General features: G+C 39.6%; 1 protein-coding gene across 18 annotated transcripts in view; it reads right to left on the bottom strand.

Moving 5' to 3' along the window:
* SLC25A21 (solute carrier family 25 member 21) overlaps positions 1-15,351 on the bottom strand; it is a 528,802-nt gene that overhangs the window by 212,818 nt on the left and 300,633 nt on the right. For all 18 annotated transcript variants that reach the window (XR_015149715.1, XM_086363516.1, XM_086363521.1 and 15 more), the window contains one exon: positions 187-235. Coding sequence is in view for 15 of the 18 variants with exons in the window: in XM_086363513.1 (XP_086219639.1) it covers positions 187-235 (49 nt within the window). In the remaining 3 variants the exon portion in view is untranslated. Of the gene's footprint in view, positions 1-186; positions 236-15,351 lie in introns of those variants that run through there.

Here is a 15,351-nt window from a genome sequence, read left to right as displayed (position 1 = left end):
TATCGAGAAATGCTTTTCACTGCTCACATTTTATCTGTCAAATAGTATTTTCTTTAAGAAGTAAATATAAATGCCATTATTGGGAGAAGCTACCGGCCTAGGACAAGTTCTAGCATTTAGTGTTCTGACAGATCTTAATTTGGATATCAGCCAAAGTCAATAAAACTTGTTCATGCAGAACCTTACCTGGTTTTCACCACATCGAGAGGGTGCATCAGGCAAATTTCTACAAGACCTGAAAGATGATAAAGAAAAGTCCAATAAACACTTATGCAAAGACTGGCTCCTATTTTCTTGAACGTATTGGTTTCTCAAGTATGAAGATTCAAATAAAACACTTGGACCTTTGGACATGACAGGTAACAGAGGCTAATAGCAAAAGGCTAAAGTACAACAAAATTTTATTTCAATGGAAGTAAGATATGTGACTACGTTTTTTAAAAAATGGAGTATAATTGCTTTACAATGTTGTCTTAGTTTCTACTGTACAACAGTGTTCCTTTATGTACAACAGGATTATGTATGCATATATCCCTTCCCCTTGAGCCTCCCTCCAGGTCATCACAGAGCATTGAGCTACATTTTTATAAGTGCTCTGGCACAAGCAGGGATTTTAAATAGAGGAGTGATACTAACTTCTATTACTATGTTCTCCTATCAATCTGATCATCTGTCCAGTAACCCTTCCACTGCTCCCAATCACATTTATTAACATGCCAACACATGAGTGGTGATGCTCCAATCTTCTCCCCTTGGTAAATACACCATCTCTCTCATCACAGCATGGAAGTTCTGGAGTCCCAAGCACCTCTAAGTCTGAAAAGCCAATGCCCAACTAGAAGAAGAGCACAAACACTATCATGCAAGGATTAACTGTGATTGGTGAAAGAACAGTTTCTTCAGTGTTCAATTCCCTGAGCTTTTCCTTCTCTCTGGAATGTTGTCCTCCTGTCAGGATACACACACATATACTTCTGAGAATCCTACTTACCCCAGATCTCAATTTGGACAATTATTTTCCCAGAAATCCTAAGGCAGAGACTGTTAGTTGTCCCCTAGCATTCACCCTCTTTTTCTTCCTGGTTGCCCAGAATAAATACATCATTTCCCAGCCTCCCTTGCTGCTAGATCATCACATGACCAAGTTCTGGCCAATGGGAATGTAAGTGAAAGTGGTTTGAGCAATTTCTAGGAAGTCTTTTAAAGTTACAGAGACTGCTCCTCCCCTCTCTTTTCCTACTTCCTTCTGGTGGAATGTGGATTTGGGGCAGGAGAAGTCACCTTGCACAATGAGGTGATTTGGGGCCTGGAGGTCACACACAGCACAGCAACAAGACAGAAGTAGGTCTGACATCATGGAGTTCTGGTCTACCTCAAGACATTCATGTTAAAATTTTTCTATTTCTTCTAAACTATTGCTATTTGGGTTTTGTGCCACTTGTCCTTGAACCTAATTCTAACAGATACAGGTGCCCTTTGATGCACTCCTGCAGTACCCTGGACTTGTGTTATTACATGGCACTGCAACTGTTTGCTTGTCAAAAAGCTCCATAAGGACAGAGATTCCATCTGCCTTATTTACTTTACACCCCCATCACTGTTCCATTGAACCCAGGCCCTCTGCATTGGGAGTGTGGAGTCTGAGCCACCATACCACCAGGGCAGTCCCAAATATTTACAATTTTTAAGTAAAATTTTAATTCAGTTGTGGCTTAGATGTGCTTTATAACTGAGATTATTTGTAGGATACAAGGCTGATGTCATGAGGTAAAGACCACTTAAAAATGTTAAAGATATACATGTGTGTGAATATGTATGTGTGTGTGTATGTGTATATGTATGAATTTTGCAAATTCCCCTACATAAAGTCGGGGCTTCCCTGGTAGCTCAGCTGGTAAAGAGTCCGCCTGCAACACAGGAGACCTGGGTTCGATCTCTGGGTTGGGAAGATCCCCTGGAGAAGGTAAAGACTACCCACTCCAGTATTCTGGCCTGGAGAAGTCCATGAACTGTATAGTCCAACGGGTCATAAAGAGTCAGACATGACTGAACAACTTTCACTTCACTCACTTCACATATATGTGTGTGTGTGTGTGTGTATTTCACCTGGAAGCATTTTTTAGAATTCTCACCTACTTGGCCAGTAACCACTGGTGGATGACTCAATAGTATTCTTAGAGCTGGGAACAGAAAATCACATTAAAGAAAGGCATCACTTCACAGAAAAGATGTTTTTTTTTAGTGGGTTTTTTTTTTTTTTTTTTGAGATTATAATGCTTACAACAGAAAGTAGAAAATCCACTTTTAAAAACCATTCCTTTGTAACCTAAGCCACAGAAAAGAGACAATGGAAAGGGCAAGACCACATTGATGGACTGATTATGGGACATAGCACCCCTGCTAACTCCTAACAGAATCCTCACGTATAGAAAGCTAGAATGCTGTGGTCCTGTTGTCATTCCTGTGCCTTCCTTCCTCGTCCACCTCTGCCTTCAGCCATGAGCAATGCTGCAATGGGCTTTGGTAGCCTTTTTAGCAATAGGATAGGGGATCTCGGAAGACAAACTAGGTGCCCAAAGGTGGACCTGAATGTAGGTTATTAAAAGATAACGTCAAGTGATCCTTCAGTTCAGGTCTTAATTTTGATTTTAACTACACACAATGTTATTATATATTAATCTGTTCTAAGATACACTGTTTGAGAACAGAGTCTTCTAAATTTAACTCCACCTTCTTATCATTGAGTCAAATCACATTTCCTTTCTCTACAATCCCATGACATATACCAATTCTATTACATTTTACATTATTAATATTATATTATATTACAACTCTACTACATATATCAAGAATAGCATTTATTGTATCATGTTATGGCCATTAACATGTCTAGTCAAGGCTATGGTTTTTCCAGTGGTCATGTATGGATGTGAGAGTTGGACTATAAACAAAGCTGAGCACTGAAGAATTGATGCTTTTGAACTGTGGTGTTGGAGAAGACTCTTGAGAGTCCCTTGGACTGCAAGGAGATCCAACCAGTCCATCATAAAGGAGATCAGTCCTGGGTGTTCATTGGAAGGGCTGATGTTGAAGCTGAAACTCCAATACTTTGGCCACCTGATGCGAAGAGCTGACTCATTGGAAAAGACCCTGATGCTGGAAAAGATTGAGGGCAGGACGAGACGGGGATGACAGAGGATGAGATGGCTGGATGGCATCACTGACTCAATGGACATGAGTATGGGTAAACTCCGGGAGTTGGTGATGGACAGGGAGGCCTGGCATGCTGTGGTTCATGGGGTCACAAAGAGTTGGACACGACTGAGCGACTGAACTGAACTGAACTGAACTGATAGCCACTAACATACAGAAATACAGAACTGACTCTCCACACTGCTCCCCACATCCCCATATTGGCCATTGCAATATTCATCTCCAGACACTACAGTCTATATGAATAGCATCTCCTGCATTTATGAAAATGTACAGTCAAATACAAACCATGAGTTCTTTGAGAAGAGGGTGTATTTAACTTTACAAGCCCACTGAGTAAATCATGCCAAATACATGAAATTCACTCTTAAGTTCTCTATCTACACTCACTCCCTTGGTGATCTCATTCTAATTCATGGTTTTAATTATCATCTATATGCTAACAACTTGCCCAATACATGTCCAGTACAGGCTTCTCTTTCAAAGTCTAGACTTAAGTATCTGATTGTCTATCTAATGTCTCTGCTTAGATATCTAACAACTTTCTCAAAATTCACATGAGTAAAACTGAACAACTTCCCCAACACCCCTATTCAATAAAACAAAATAAAATAAACAGAACAAAAACCAACCTGTTCAACCTTAGAATCACTGTGGACTCCTCTGTCTCTCAAAATTCTCTTCTAATCCATTGGCTCTACTTCAAAATACAAACAGACTTCTACCATCTCTCACTTCCTCTACTGCCTGTACTCTTGACCCTTTTCTAGTTAAGTTATGGTCATCATTTCTCAGCTGATTAACTGCAGCACCTCATTAACAGGTTTCCCTTCATCTACCTTTGACCCCTTCCATCTGTTCTCACCCAACAGACCGAGTGATCCTTTTTAACATGTAAGTCATTTCACGTCATCCCTCTGGTCAGCAACGACTCCCATCTCACTCACAGAAAGGCCATGCATAATCCAGGCCTGCACTACTTCCCTCAGCAACTCTCCTACTATTCTCCCCTCACTAATTCTACTCTGGCCACAGTGGTCTCTGCTGTTTCCCAAACATGCCAAGACTGTCTCAGCTTTCAGCCTTTGTGCTAGCCATTCCCTCTGCCTGGAATACTCCTCCCTCAGATTCTACGTGGCCAACTTCCTTTACGTGGTCACTGAGTAATCTGACCACTCTAATACAGAGGTCTGCTCTTTCCTATCCCAGAATCAAAAAACAAACAAACAAAAAAACACGTCTTGCGGCTCTGTTTTTTCCTCTTGCCAAAGTACTTATCAACTTCGAACATAATACATTATTTACTTCCTTTTTTATATTTATTGTTTCCTGTCTTTTCCAGTAGAATATAAGATTCACCAGGGCAGAGATCTTTGTCTGCATTGTCCACCAATATGCACTAAGTACCTAAAATATACCTGAAACCTAGTAGTTGCTTGATAAAGATTTGTTGAAAAAAGAAACGGATTATATAAAATAATAAACCGCCACAATGATGGGTCTCCTTTACAACAATATGTAGATGATGAAGTTTTAAGAATTCAGCGTACATAAAGAGAACTTCATCCAGTTATTCAAGAAATCCATGATAATGTATAATATAGGAAGTTAGTCTACTGAAACACTCTGAGTTTGTATGTATCCTCTAAGTAGAATGGATTATTCCAAAGATAATTTTGTTAAGTAACTTTTTATGAATCAGAAAACATCTCAACATCTTCATGAAGATGAAAGGGGATAGTAATGCAGAGAGAGAGCTGAAGCATTCAAGCATCCCAAGATGTCAGTTACAAGTAAGACCTATGTTTTCCTTTCACCAAAGCCAAAAATTTTGCATTGTACTATAGCCCAAGCATTTTAAAATAAAACTTGTCTTCTATTTTGTCCTCTGAAATCATAGTACCCTAACCATTACCCTGATTTTGTGTGACATCTTTAACTCTTTAAAATATAAAGGAATTAAAAAAAAATTTTAAAGAAAACCACGAGGAATAAATGGTCTCAAACTGTGCAAATCTGAAATTCAAAAATAGAACAGCTACAGACAGAACTAATATTTTTTCATCTATTCTACTAGTCAAGCAAATCATTACAACATCCTATTTGATAGCCTGCCCAGAAAATGTGGTAGCCCTACTGAATTATAAGCAATGTGAGACTCATAAAGGGAAATCAAATAAATACTTTCCCCTAATAACAGTTAAAGCGTACTACCTTTGTGGCATAGTAAATTAATATTATGCACACTGAATTGGCTAAATAGGCAGTGTAATTTCGCAGGTTTGAAAGATGTTGTTAAAAGTTAAGCTTTTGGGCAAGCCACAGACTTCCTTGAAAATTCTGAGCAAATATTATCATGGAAGTTTACTATTAGTTTGTATTTTTCTAAAGAAACTAACTCCAAGCAATGGTCATTAGCACAAAACTAAAGGGAGTGCAGTAACTTCCTTGGCATAAACTTCTTGCTCTCATAAAGTTTATTATTTCATCGACTTCAGAATATAGGAAAATATATTTCAGAGTTATAAACATATACATACATTATGCATGAAATCATGATAGATAGAGAATGTACAAGGAAGGAAGAAAAGTTGATGCAGAGCTTAAAAACAAGTGGGTTTTTAAAAAGCACACTTTGAATGAAAGGACAGAAAAGCTGAGAATTATTAAACTAATGAAAATCTCACTTGTAAGCAAAGTTTTTACTAAACTCAATTTCAGCTCAATGTAATATATTTTAAAATTATTGTTTGCTTTTTTAATTCAATGGAAGCTATCCTTTTATTTTCCTTTACTTGCTATTAAACTTTATATTAGACCCCAAGTAAGCTCCAAGTGCACTTAGGTAAGTGGTTCAATTTTCAGATATGTTGTTGGTCTTTTATGGAAAGTTAACTGCTATATATGGGCCTTAATACAATGAGTAATGCAATGAGAAACACCAGGGGAAAAGCAAGCTGTGGATTAGGCTGGCAGATGGTAAAATACCCCAGTTCAGTTCAGTTAAGTCGCTCAGTCTTCTCCAACTCTGTGGCCCCATGGACTGCAGCACGCCAGGCCTCCCTGTCCATTACCAACTTCCAGGGCTTACTCAACTCATGGCCATCAAGTCAGTGATGCCATCCAACCATCTCATCCTCTGTTGTCTTCTCCTCCCACCTTCAATCTTTCCCAGCATCAGGGTCTTTTCTAGTGAGTCAGTTCCTTGCATCAGGTGGCCAAAGTATTGGAATTTCAGCTTCAGCATCAGTCCTTCCAATATTCAGGACTGATTTCCTTTAGGATGGACGAGTTAGATTTCCTTGCAGTCCAAGGGACTCTCAAGAGTCTTCTCCAACACCACAGTTCAAAAGCATCAATTCTTCAGTGCTCAGCTTTCTTTATGGTCCAACTCTTACGTCTATACATGACTACTGGAAAAAACATAGCTTTGACTAGATGGACCTTTGTCGGCAAAGTAATGTCTCTGCTTTTTAATATGCTGTCTAGGTTGGTCATAGCTTTTCTTCCAAGGAGCAAGCATCTTTTAATGGCTGCAGTCACCATCTGCAGTGATTTTGGAGCCCCCAAAAATAAAGTCTGCCACTGTTTCCACTAATTCCCATCTATTTGCCATGAAGTGATTGGAACGGATGCCATGATTTTAGTTTCCTGAATGTTGAGTTTTAAGCCAATTTTTTCACTCTCTTTCACTTTCATCAAGAGGCTCTTTAGTTCTTTTTTGCTTTCTGCCATAAGGGTGGTGCCATCTGCATATCTGGAGTTATTAATATTTATCCTGGCAATCTTGATTCCAGCTTGTGCTTCATCCAGCCTGGCATTTCGCATGATGTACTCTATATATAAGTTAAATAAGCAGGGTTACAATATGCAGCCTCGACATACTCCTTTCCTGATTTGGAACCAGTCTGTTTTTCTATGTCCGCTTCTAACTGTTGCTTCTTGACCTACATACAGATTTCTCAGGAGGCAGGTTAGGTGGTCTGGTACTCCCATCTCTTAAAGAGTTTTCCACAATTTGTTGTGACCCACACAGTCAAAGGCTTTGGTGTAGTCAATAAAGCAGAAGTAGATGTTTTTCTGGAACTCTCTTGCTTTTTCGATGATCCAACGGATGTTGGCAATTTGATCTCTGGTTCCTCTGCCTTTTCTAAATCCAGCTTGAACATCTGGAAGCTCATAGTTCACGTACTGCTGAAGCCTGGCTTGGAGAATTCTGAGCATTACTTTGTTAGCGTGTGATGAGTGCAATTGTGCGGTAGTATGAGCATTCTTTGGCATGGCTTTTCTTTGGGATTTGAATGAAGACTGACCTTTTCTAGTCCTGTGGCCACTGCTGACTTTTCCAAATTTGCTGGCATATTGAGTGTAGCACTTTCACAGCATCATCTTTTAGGATGTGAAATAGCTCAATTAGAATTCCATCACCTCCACTAGCTTTGTTCGTAGTGATGCTTCCTAAGGCCCACTTGACTTCACATTTCAGGATGTCTGGCTCTAGGTGAGTGATCACACCATTGTGGTTTCTGGGTCATGAAGATCTTTTTTGTACAGTTCTTCTGTGTATTCTTGCCACCTCTTCTTAATATCTTCTGCTTCTGTTAGGTCCATACCATTTCTGTCTTTTATTGTGCCCATCTTCCATGAAATGTTCTCTTGGTATCTCTAATTTTCTTGAAAAGATCTCTCATCTTTACCATTCTATTGTTTTCCTCTATTTCTTTGCACTGATCACTGAGGAAGACTTTCCTTTCTCTCCTTGCTATGCTTTGGAACTCTGCATTCAAATGGGTATATCTTTCCATTTCTTCTTTGCCTTTAGTTTCTCTTCTTTTCACAGCTATTTGTAAGACCTACTCAGACAACCATTTTGCCTTTTTGCATTTCTTTTTCTTGGGGATGTCTTGATCACTGCCTCCCGTACAATGTCATGAAACTCCATCCATAGTTCATCAGGCATTCTATCAGATTTAATCCCTTGAATCTATTTGTCACTTCCACTGCATAATCATAAGAGATTTAATTTAGGTCATACCTGAGAGGTCTAGTGGTTTCCCCTAATTTCTTCAATTTAAGTCTGAATTTGGCAATAAGGAGTCCATGATCTGAGCCACAGTCAGCTGCCGGTTTTGTTTTTGCTGACTGGATAGAGCTTCTCCATCTTTGGATGCAAAGAATATAATCAATGTGACTTAAGTATTGACCATCTGGTGATGTCCATGTGTGGAGTCTTCTCTTGTGTTGTTGGAAGAGGGTGTTTGCTATGACCAGTGCATTCTCTTCACCAAACTCAGTTAGCCTTTGCCCTGCTTGATTTTGTACTCCAAGGCCAAATTTGCCTGTCACTTCAGATATCTCTTGACTTCCTACTTTTGCATTCCAGTCCCCTGTGATGAGAAGGACATCTTTTGGGGGTGTTAGTTCTAGAACATCTTTTAGGTCTTCATAGAACCATTCAACTTCAGCTTCTTCAGCATTACTGAAGGGGGATAGGCTTGGATTACTGTGATATTGAATGGTTTACCTTGGAAATGAACAGAGATCATTTTGTCACCCTTGAAATTGCATCCAAGTACTGCATTTTGGACTCTTGTTGACTATGATGTCTACTCCATTTCTTCTAAGGGATTCTTGCCCACAGTAGTAGATATAATGGTCATCTGACTTAAATTCATCCATTCCAGTCCATTTTAGTTCGCTGATTCCTAAAATGTCAACATTTACTCTTGCCATCTTCTGTTTGACCACTTCCAATGCCTTGATTCATGGATATAACCTGTAGGTTCCTATGCAATATTGCTCTTTACAGCATTGGACTTCTATCACCAGCCACATCCACAACTGGGTATTGTTTTTGCCTTGGCTCTGTCTCTTTATTCTTTCTGGAGTTATTTCTCAGAAATTCCTCAAGAAGTGTATTAAATGCCTTTAAGGGCTTCTCAGGTGGTGCTAGTTGTAAAGAACCCACTTGCTAATGCAGTAGATACAAGAGACACAGGTTCAGTCCCTGGGTTGGGACGATCCCTGGGAGGAGGGCATGGCAACCTGCTCCAATATTTTTGCCTGGATAATCCCGTGGACAAAAGACCAGGGTATGCTACAGTCCGTAGGGTTGCAAAGAGTTGGACACAACTGAAGTGACTGAGCACACACATACACACAAAATGTCTTTAAAGTGAAGGAAATGTGAAGAGAAACAGACGTATCACTTGTTTCACGATTGCATGTGTATATACTATATATACACTTCGGAAAAAGTTGCAATGTATTTTGTGTATCCAGAGTGAAAAAAATGTTCACTGTGACTAGCATTTCAACATTGGAAGTCTATCAACATGCAGAAGGGTAGTTGTAGAAATTAGGACTCCACTCTATCTGCTGAGTACCAGGACCTCTCTTTCCATTCAAAAGAGACTTGACCAATTCTGGGGACTTCTCTATCAGTCACAAAGAAGATATATTGCTTTGCCTCAGAATTTCTTTTTTCTTTAAATTGAAATATATTTGACATATGACATTATGTAAATTTAAGGTGTACAGCCTGTTGATTTAATACATTTATGTACTATAATTAATATGGCTGCCATTGTAACAACAATTAGCACTTACATCACATAATTATCCTTTATTTTTAGTGGTTGAAATAATTAAATTCCAGCCTCTTCAAATAAATACAGTATACTAACGCATATATATGGAATTTAGAAAGATGGTAACAATAACCCGGTGTACGAGACAGCAAAAGAGACACTGATGTATAGAACAGTCTTATGGACTCTGTGGGAGAGGGAGAGGGTGGGAAGATTTGGGAGAATGACATTGAAACATGTAAAATATCATGTAAGAAACGAGTTGCCAGTCCAGGTTCGATGCACGATACTGGATGCTTGGGGCTAGTGCACTGGGACGACCCAGAGGGATGGTATGGGGAGGGAGGAGGGAGGAGGGTTCAGGATGGGGAACACATGTATACCTGTGGCAGATTCATTTTGATATTTGGCAAACCTAATATAATTATGTAAAGTTTAAAAATAAAATTTAAAAAAATAAAGAAAAAAAAAGAAAAAAATTAAAAAAAAAAAAAAGTTTGATAACTTCCTCACAGTTGGTCTTCCTTCCTTCTATTATTGAACTGCCTGGAAAGAAGGATCTTTCTATTTGTCACAAGACTCAGCAACAGAGCTCAGGCCCTCCCTGCCCACTCCTCCAGTTCTGTAGTAAAGCTGACCCTTACCGGCCAGATGCTAAGCCTCTCTTCCCAACCACACATTCAGTGGCATCATGGTGGTAGCATGAAACTGCCCATGGTAGGAGTATTTACACTAAGGAAAATACCAAAAGGTACAAATCAGAGATTTTGTTTGTTTTCTAGAGAGCCAGTTATTAAACACTTACCAGACCAACACTGCCCAAATCCAACTACAAAGTCTGTTACCTTTATTGCCTAGTTGGTCAGTCGTGTCCAACTCCTTGCGACCCCAGGGACTGCAGCCCTTGAGGCTCCTCAGTCCATGGGGTTCTCCAGGCAAGAACACTGGGGTGGGCTGCCATTTCCTTCTCCAATGTTATCTATATTAGGTTCAAATAATTTTAAAAGTATAGTATATGGAGAGTTTTTAATTACCAGTACTTCCTTAACTCAGGGGCTTCCCTAGTGCCTCAGTGGTAAAGAATCTGCTCGCCAATGCAGGAGACTTGGATTCGATCCTTGGGTCGGGAAGATCCTCTGGAGGAAGAAAGGGCAACCCACTCCAATATTCTTGCCTGGGAAACCCCATGGACACAGAAGCCTGGCGGGTTACAGTCCATGGGGTTGCAAAGAGTCGGACATGACTTAGGGACTAAACAACAGCAACAACTTCTTTAACTCTGCTTGTCACAAATTTCCAAGGGTTCCATAAATCAACCTTTAGCCCATATTCTCTGTTCATGATAATTTAACAATAAAATTATGATATTATGCCAGAATTTTTAAAGAAATCCTTAGGAATTGATACCCAAGAAAACCATCCAACCCACCAAACTACTGACCATGCATGTGATTCACAATGCTGTTTTCCCAATACTTAGACCACATAGAGATTTGGTAATGAGTGCAACAGTCTTCCAGGAAAACAGCTTCCTTCCCCTGCCCTCCTCCAAGGGTATGAGCATCTTAAAAGAGAGGAGGGAAAATGTTACTTTAAAGACAGTTTCGCCTCAGTCACTGGATAGGAGTCCAGAAACAGGAAGAATTAGTACTACTTCTTGCAATCTCATTGTTCATCTTGATAGAGTAAGAGACTTAGAACTGTTAAAATATGTGCCACTATTACCTTAATTAATATACAGCCAAGTGTTTTGCACTTAATCACACTTGCCTTTATGTAATAGCTCTTAACTTTTTATTTGCCAAATGACCTAGAACCATAGCTATAGAAATTATTTATTTTGAACTTCTATTCCATACCAGCCTTGGTACCATGCTTTTATGAAATCCAGCTTACTGGGATTTATTTTAGATAAATCCCCCTATGTGCTTAGTCACTCAGTCATGTCCAACTCTTTGTGACCCCATGGACTGCAGCCCGCCACTCTCCTCTGTCCATGGGGATTCTCCAGGCAAGAATACTGGAGTGGGTTGCCATGCTCTTCTTTAGTGAATCTTCCCAACCCGGAGATCAAACCCAAGTCTCCCACATTGCAGGCAGATTCTTTACCATCTGAGCCACAAGGGAAGCCCATGTGCTTTATCAAGGTCTGGCTTATGGGGAACAAAGAAGAAAGCTGATTCATTTTCAGTTATGTAGTCAGCCATACAGTTCAATCACACAGAATTTTCACTAAGTATGGGTTAAGCTAATCTTTACTTCCACATGAAAAACTTGCAAAAATCAAACTGCCCTTCAAGCAAAATAAGTATCAACTGAAAAACAATATTTAGATTCTGAAGTGTGAGACATTACATAAACATGATGGCAGATAGATTTTATAACACAAATATTTAATTATAATAGCACTGAATATATTACTACTCACAGAAATATAATCTAAATAATAATCAATGTTTGATATCAGTTAATATGCTTAACTTACTAACTCACTAGAAACAGTATCTGCCTCCATGGCTTCCATCCAAACAAGCACTGTGGTATGTGTCTTTGCTACTGTATAACATTAAATGCGCTTAACCCCAGTTTTCTGGGAGCCAGACAAGTACACAATCAGGAGGGTTTTCATTCATCAAATTTTTCTGAGTGCACACTGTGTTAGTTATCCTAGCATAGTTCTAGGTGTTGGTTCTCTTCTGCTCGCTTCCGTTTTCCATTTTCTCAGGAAGCAAGGTCATCAACCGAGAGTGAGAATAAGGAAGGGGATGTTGGAGAAAGCAGAGAGAAGGTATGAGATAGTTGTCAGTAGGAGTGAGGGAAGGGATGGATGGGGAAACATATAGTAGTATGATTACAAGGCAACACTAAGGGTACACTTGCGGTCAGAGGTCATGACTTAGTGTCATTTTCGGTAGCCACGTTTTGGCTGTGTGTGTGCAGGCAGAATAGGCAAACCAGAATGAGGTTTTGTCAAGTGAATATGAGGAAGCGACAGGGCAACGAAAAGAATGTGTGCCAGGAAATTATTATAATGGTTGACTCTGGAACTTAAGATGAGTAGAGGGAAGTGAAGATGAATGGGGATGAGGATATGGTGGAAAGAGCATAGGCTTGCTAGTCCTGTTGGAGTCAGGATACTGGAGGAAAGCGTTGGAGGGATAAGAGGTGGAGTTAACACTGAGATAACTACTAAGTTCCTGTTTTTATGAATACATAGTAACTAAATAGCTTGTTTTTCTTTCTTAGTGTCTCCAGTATCTAGCACAAGGTATGGTATACTATCTATATACAGAATAAAAATGTTGAATGAACAAACTGTTGGTCATATTATTGAGTAATACCAAGTATGTAAAGAACAAATACACTGAAGGATGTTCACTATTCCCTGAACTAGATTCAGCAGATATTCTCTTTGTTTAGTTTTAATCTTCAAGGTTTCCTTGGGTTTATGGTTTGGCAAATATTTAACTAAGATCCAATAATGTACCAAAATGTGTATACCTTAAGCAGTTAATATACTTAATGGCCAAATTACATCATATAGAAACGTAGAAAATTGGAAACACCAACTAAAATAATTATACAAATAAACATAGGCCTCTAAAGATGGGTCACGAACCCAATAAAACTACTTTAAGAAATTTTGAATCTGCAGTATTAAGTCCTCAAGTAAAAATGGACAAAAAGTAAAAAAAGAAAGTAAAAGGACACATTCATATTCTTATTCTTAAGCAAAGTTCAGTTCAGTTCAGTCGCTAAGTCATGTCCGACTCCTTGTGACCCCATGGACTGCAGCATGCCAGGCTTCCCTGTCCAACACCAACTCCCAGAGCTTACTCAAACTCATGTCCATCGAGTCAGTGATGCCATCCAACCATCTCGTCCTCTGTTGTCCCCTTCTCCTTCTGCCTTCAATCTTTCCCAGCATCAGGATCTTTTCCAATGAGTCAGTTCTTTGCATCAGGTGGCCAAAGTATTGGAGTTTCAGCTTCAGTGTCAATCCTTCCAATGAATATTTAGGACTGATTTCCTTTAGGATGGACTGGTTGGATCTCCTTGCAGTCCAAGGGACTCTCAAGAGTCTTCTCCAACACCACAGTTCAAAAGCAAAGTTACATAGCAATTAATGAAAGATTTTTAAAATGAATCATCTTTTTTAGAGAAGGCAGTCCCTAACTTTTTGCCAAGCAATTTAAAATGCATCCTCACTAAAAGAATCTCTTGATGGATGAAAATTAAAACCATGACAATCTACCCTGGAATTCTCAGGTTGTCTAAAAAGTCTGAAAACAGACAAATAAAATTTCTTCATGTGCTACTTTGGTGTTCCAAGGATCAATGTCCTCATTTGTTTTTCTTATGCACCAAAGTAATGCATGTGATAAGTGGACATGTGAAACAGTGGCACAATCTAAAAGCGTAAAATATCTCTGGAAACAATACCTGAGCTCCACCAAAATCCAATTTCTCTTTCTTGATACCATGACCCATCTATCTCATAAATATGGCAGTTCCCAGCATCTTTTGTGTGTGACCATGTGACTAAATTCTTCATCCATGGCATGTGAGAAGCAGAGTGCATAAGACCATGAGTATGCCTCTCTCCTACCTAATTTCCTCTTCCCACTAATTAGAACTTCAGGGTGGTAGTAACTGAAGTTATACCTTACAGATGACCAGACAGTGCCCTAGGGGATGGCAGAGCAACCACTGGAAGGGACCTGTGTCCCAGAGTGACTATGAGGAGCAAAGACTCCCTGATGAACTGAACTATTACCATCAGAACTGTCACATGAAAGAGAAATAGTTCCTTCTTTAAGCTGCTGAATGGTTGGGTCTCTCTGATACAGCAGTTAAGCTTTACCCTGACATATGGTTGTGGTGGTTTAAGTCACTCAGTCACGTCTGAATCGTGACTCCATGAACTGCAGCCCAGCAGGCTCCTCTGTCCATGGGATTTTCCAGGCAAGAATACTGGAGTGTGTTGCTATTTTCTGCTCCAGAGGATCTTCGCAACCCAAGGATCAAATCTGAGTCTCTGGCATCTTTTGCACTACAGGCGGATTTTTTATCACTCAGCCACTGGGGAAGCCCTGACACATACAAATGCCAAATCAAATAGCATCAACATCAATATAGCTGCTAGCTATATTATGAATTCATAAATGGCACCTTTTCTGAACTAAATTCAGCTTACAACCAACGAGGAGAGAGGATTTCCCTGTTTCCAAGGAAGAAGAAAAATGATATTATGAAGTGTTTCAAGACCAACACTGTGAAATTACAGAGTGTGTGTATGTGTGTGTCTGTGTGTGTGTGCACACATGCCCATGCTAAGTTGTGTCTGACTCTTTGCAATCCCATGGACTGTAGCCCATCAGGTTCCTCTATCCATGGAATTTTCCAGTCAAGAATATTGGAATGGGTTGCCATTTGCTACACCAGGGGATCTTCCCAAAGCAGGAATTGAACCCTCATCTCCTTCATTGTCAGGGAGATTCTTACCACTGTGCCACCTGGGAAGCCGAGTGAAATTACAGGTTTACTC

Source organism: Bos grunniens, chromosome 21, assembly GCF_055505025.1.
Source record: "Bos grunniens cultivar Pamir isolate PY7600 chromosome 21, Bosgru_T2T1.0, whole genome shotgun sequence".
Classification (NCBI taxonomy): Eukaryota; Metazoa; Chordata; class Mammalia; order Artiodactyla; family Bovidae; genus Bos; species Bos grunniens.
This window is presented reverse-complemented; position numbering and strand designations above follow the sequence as displayed.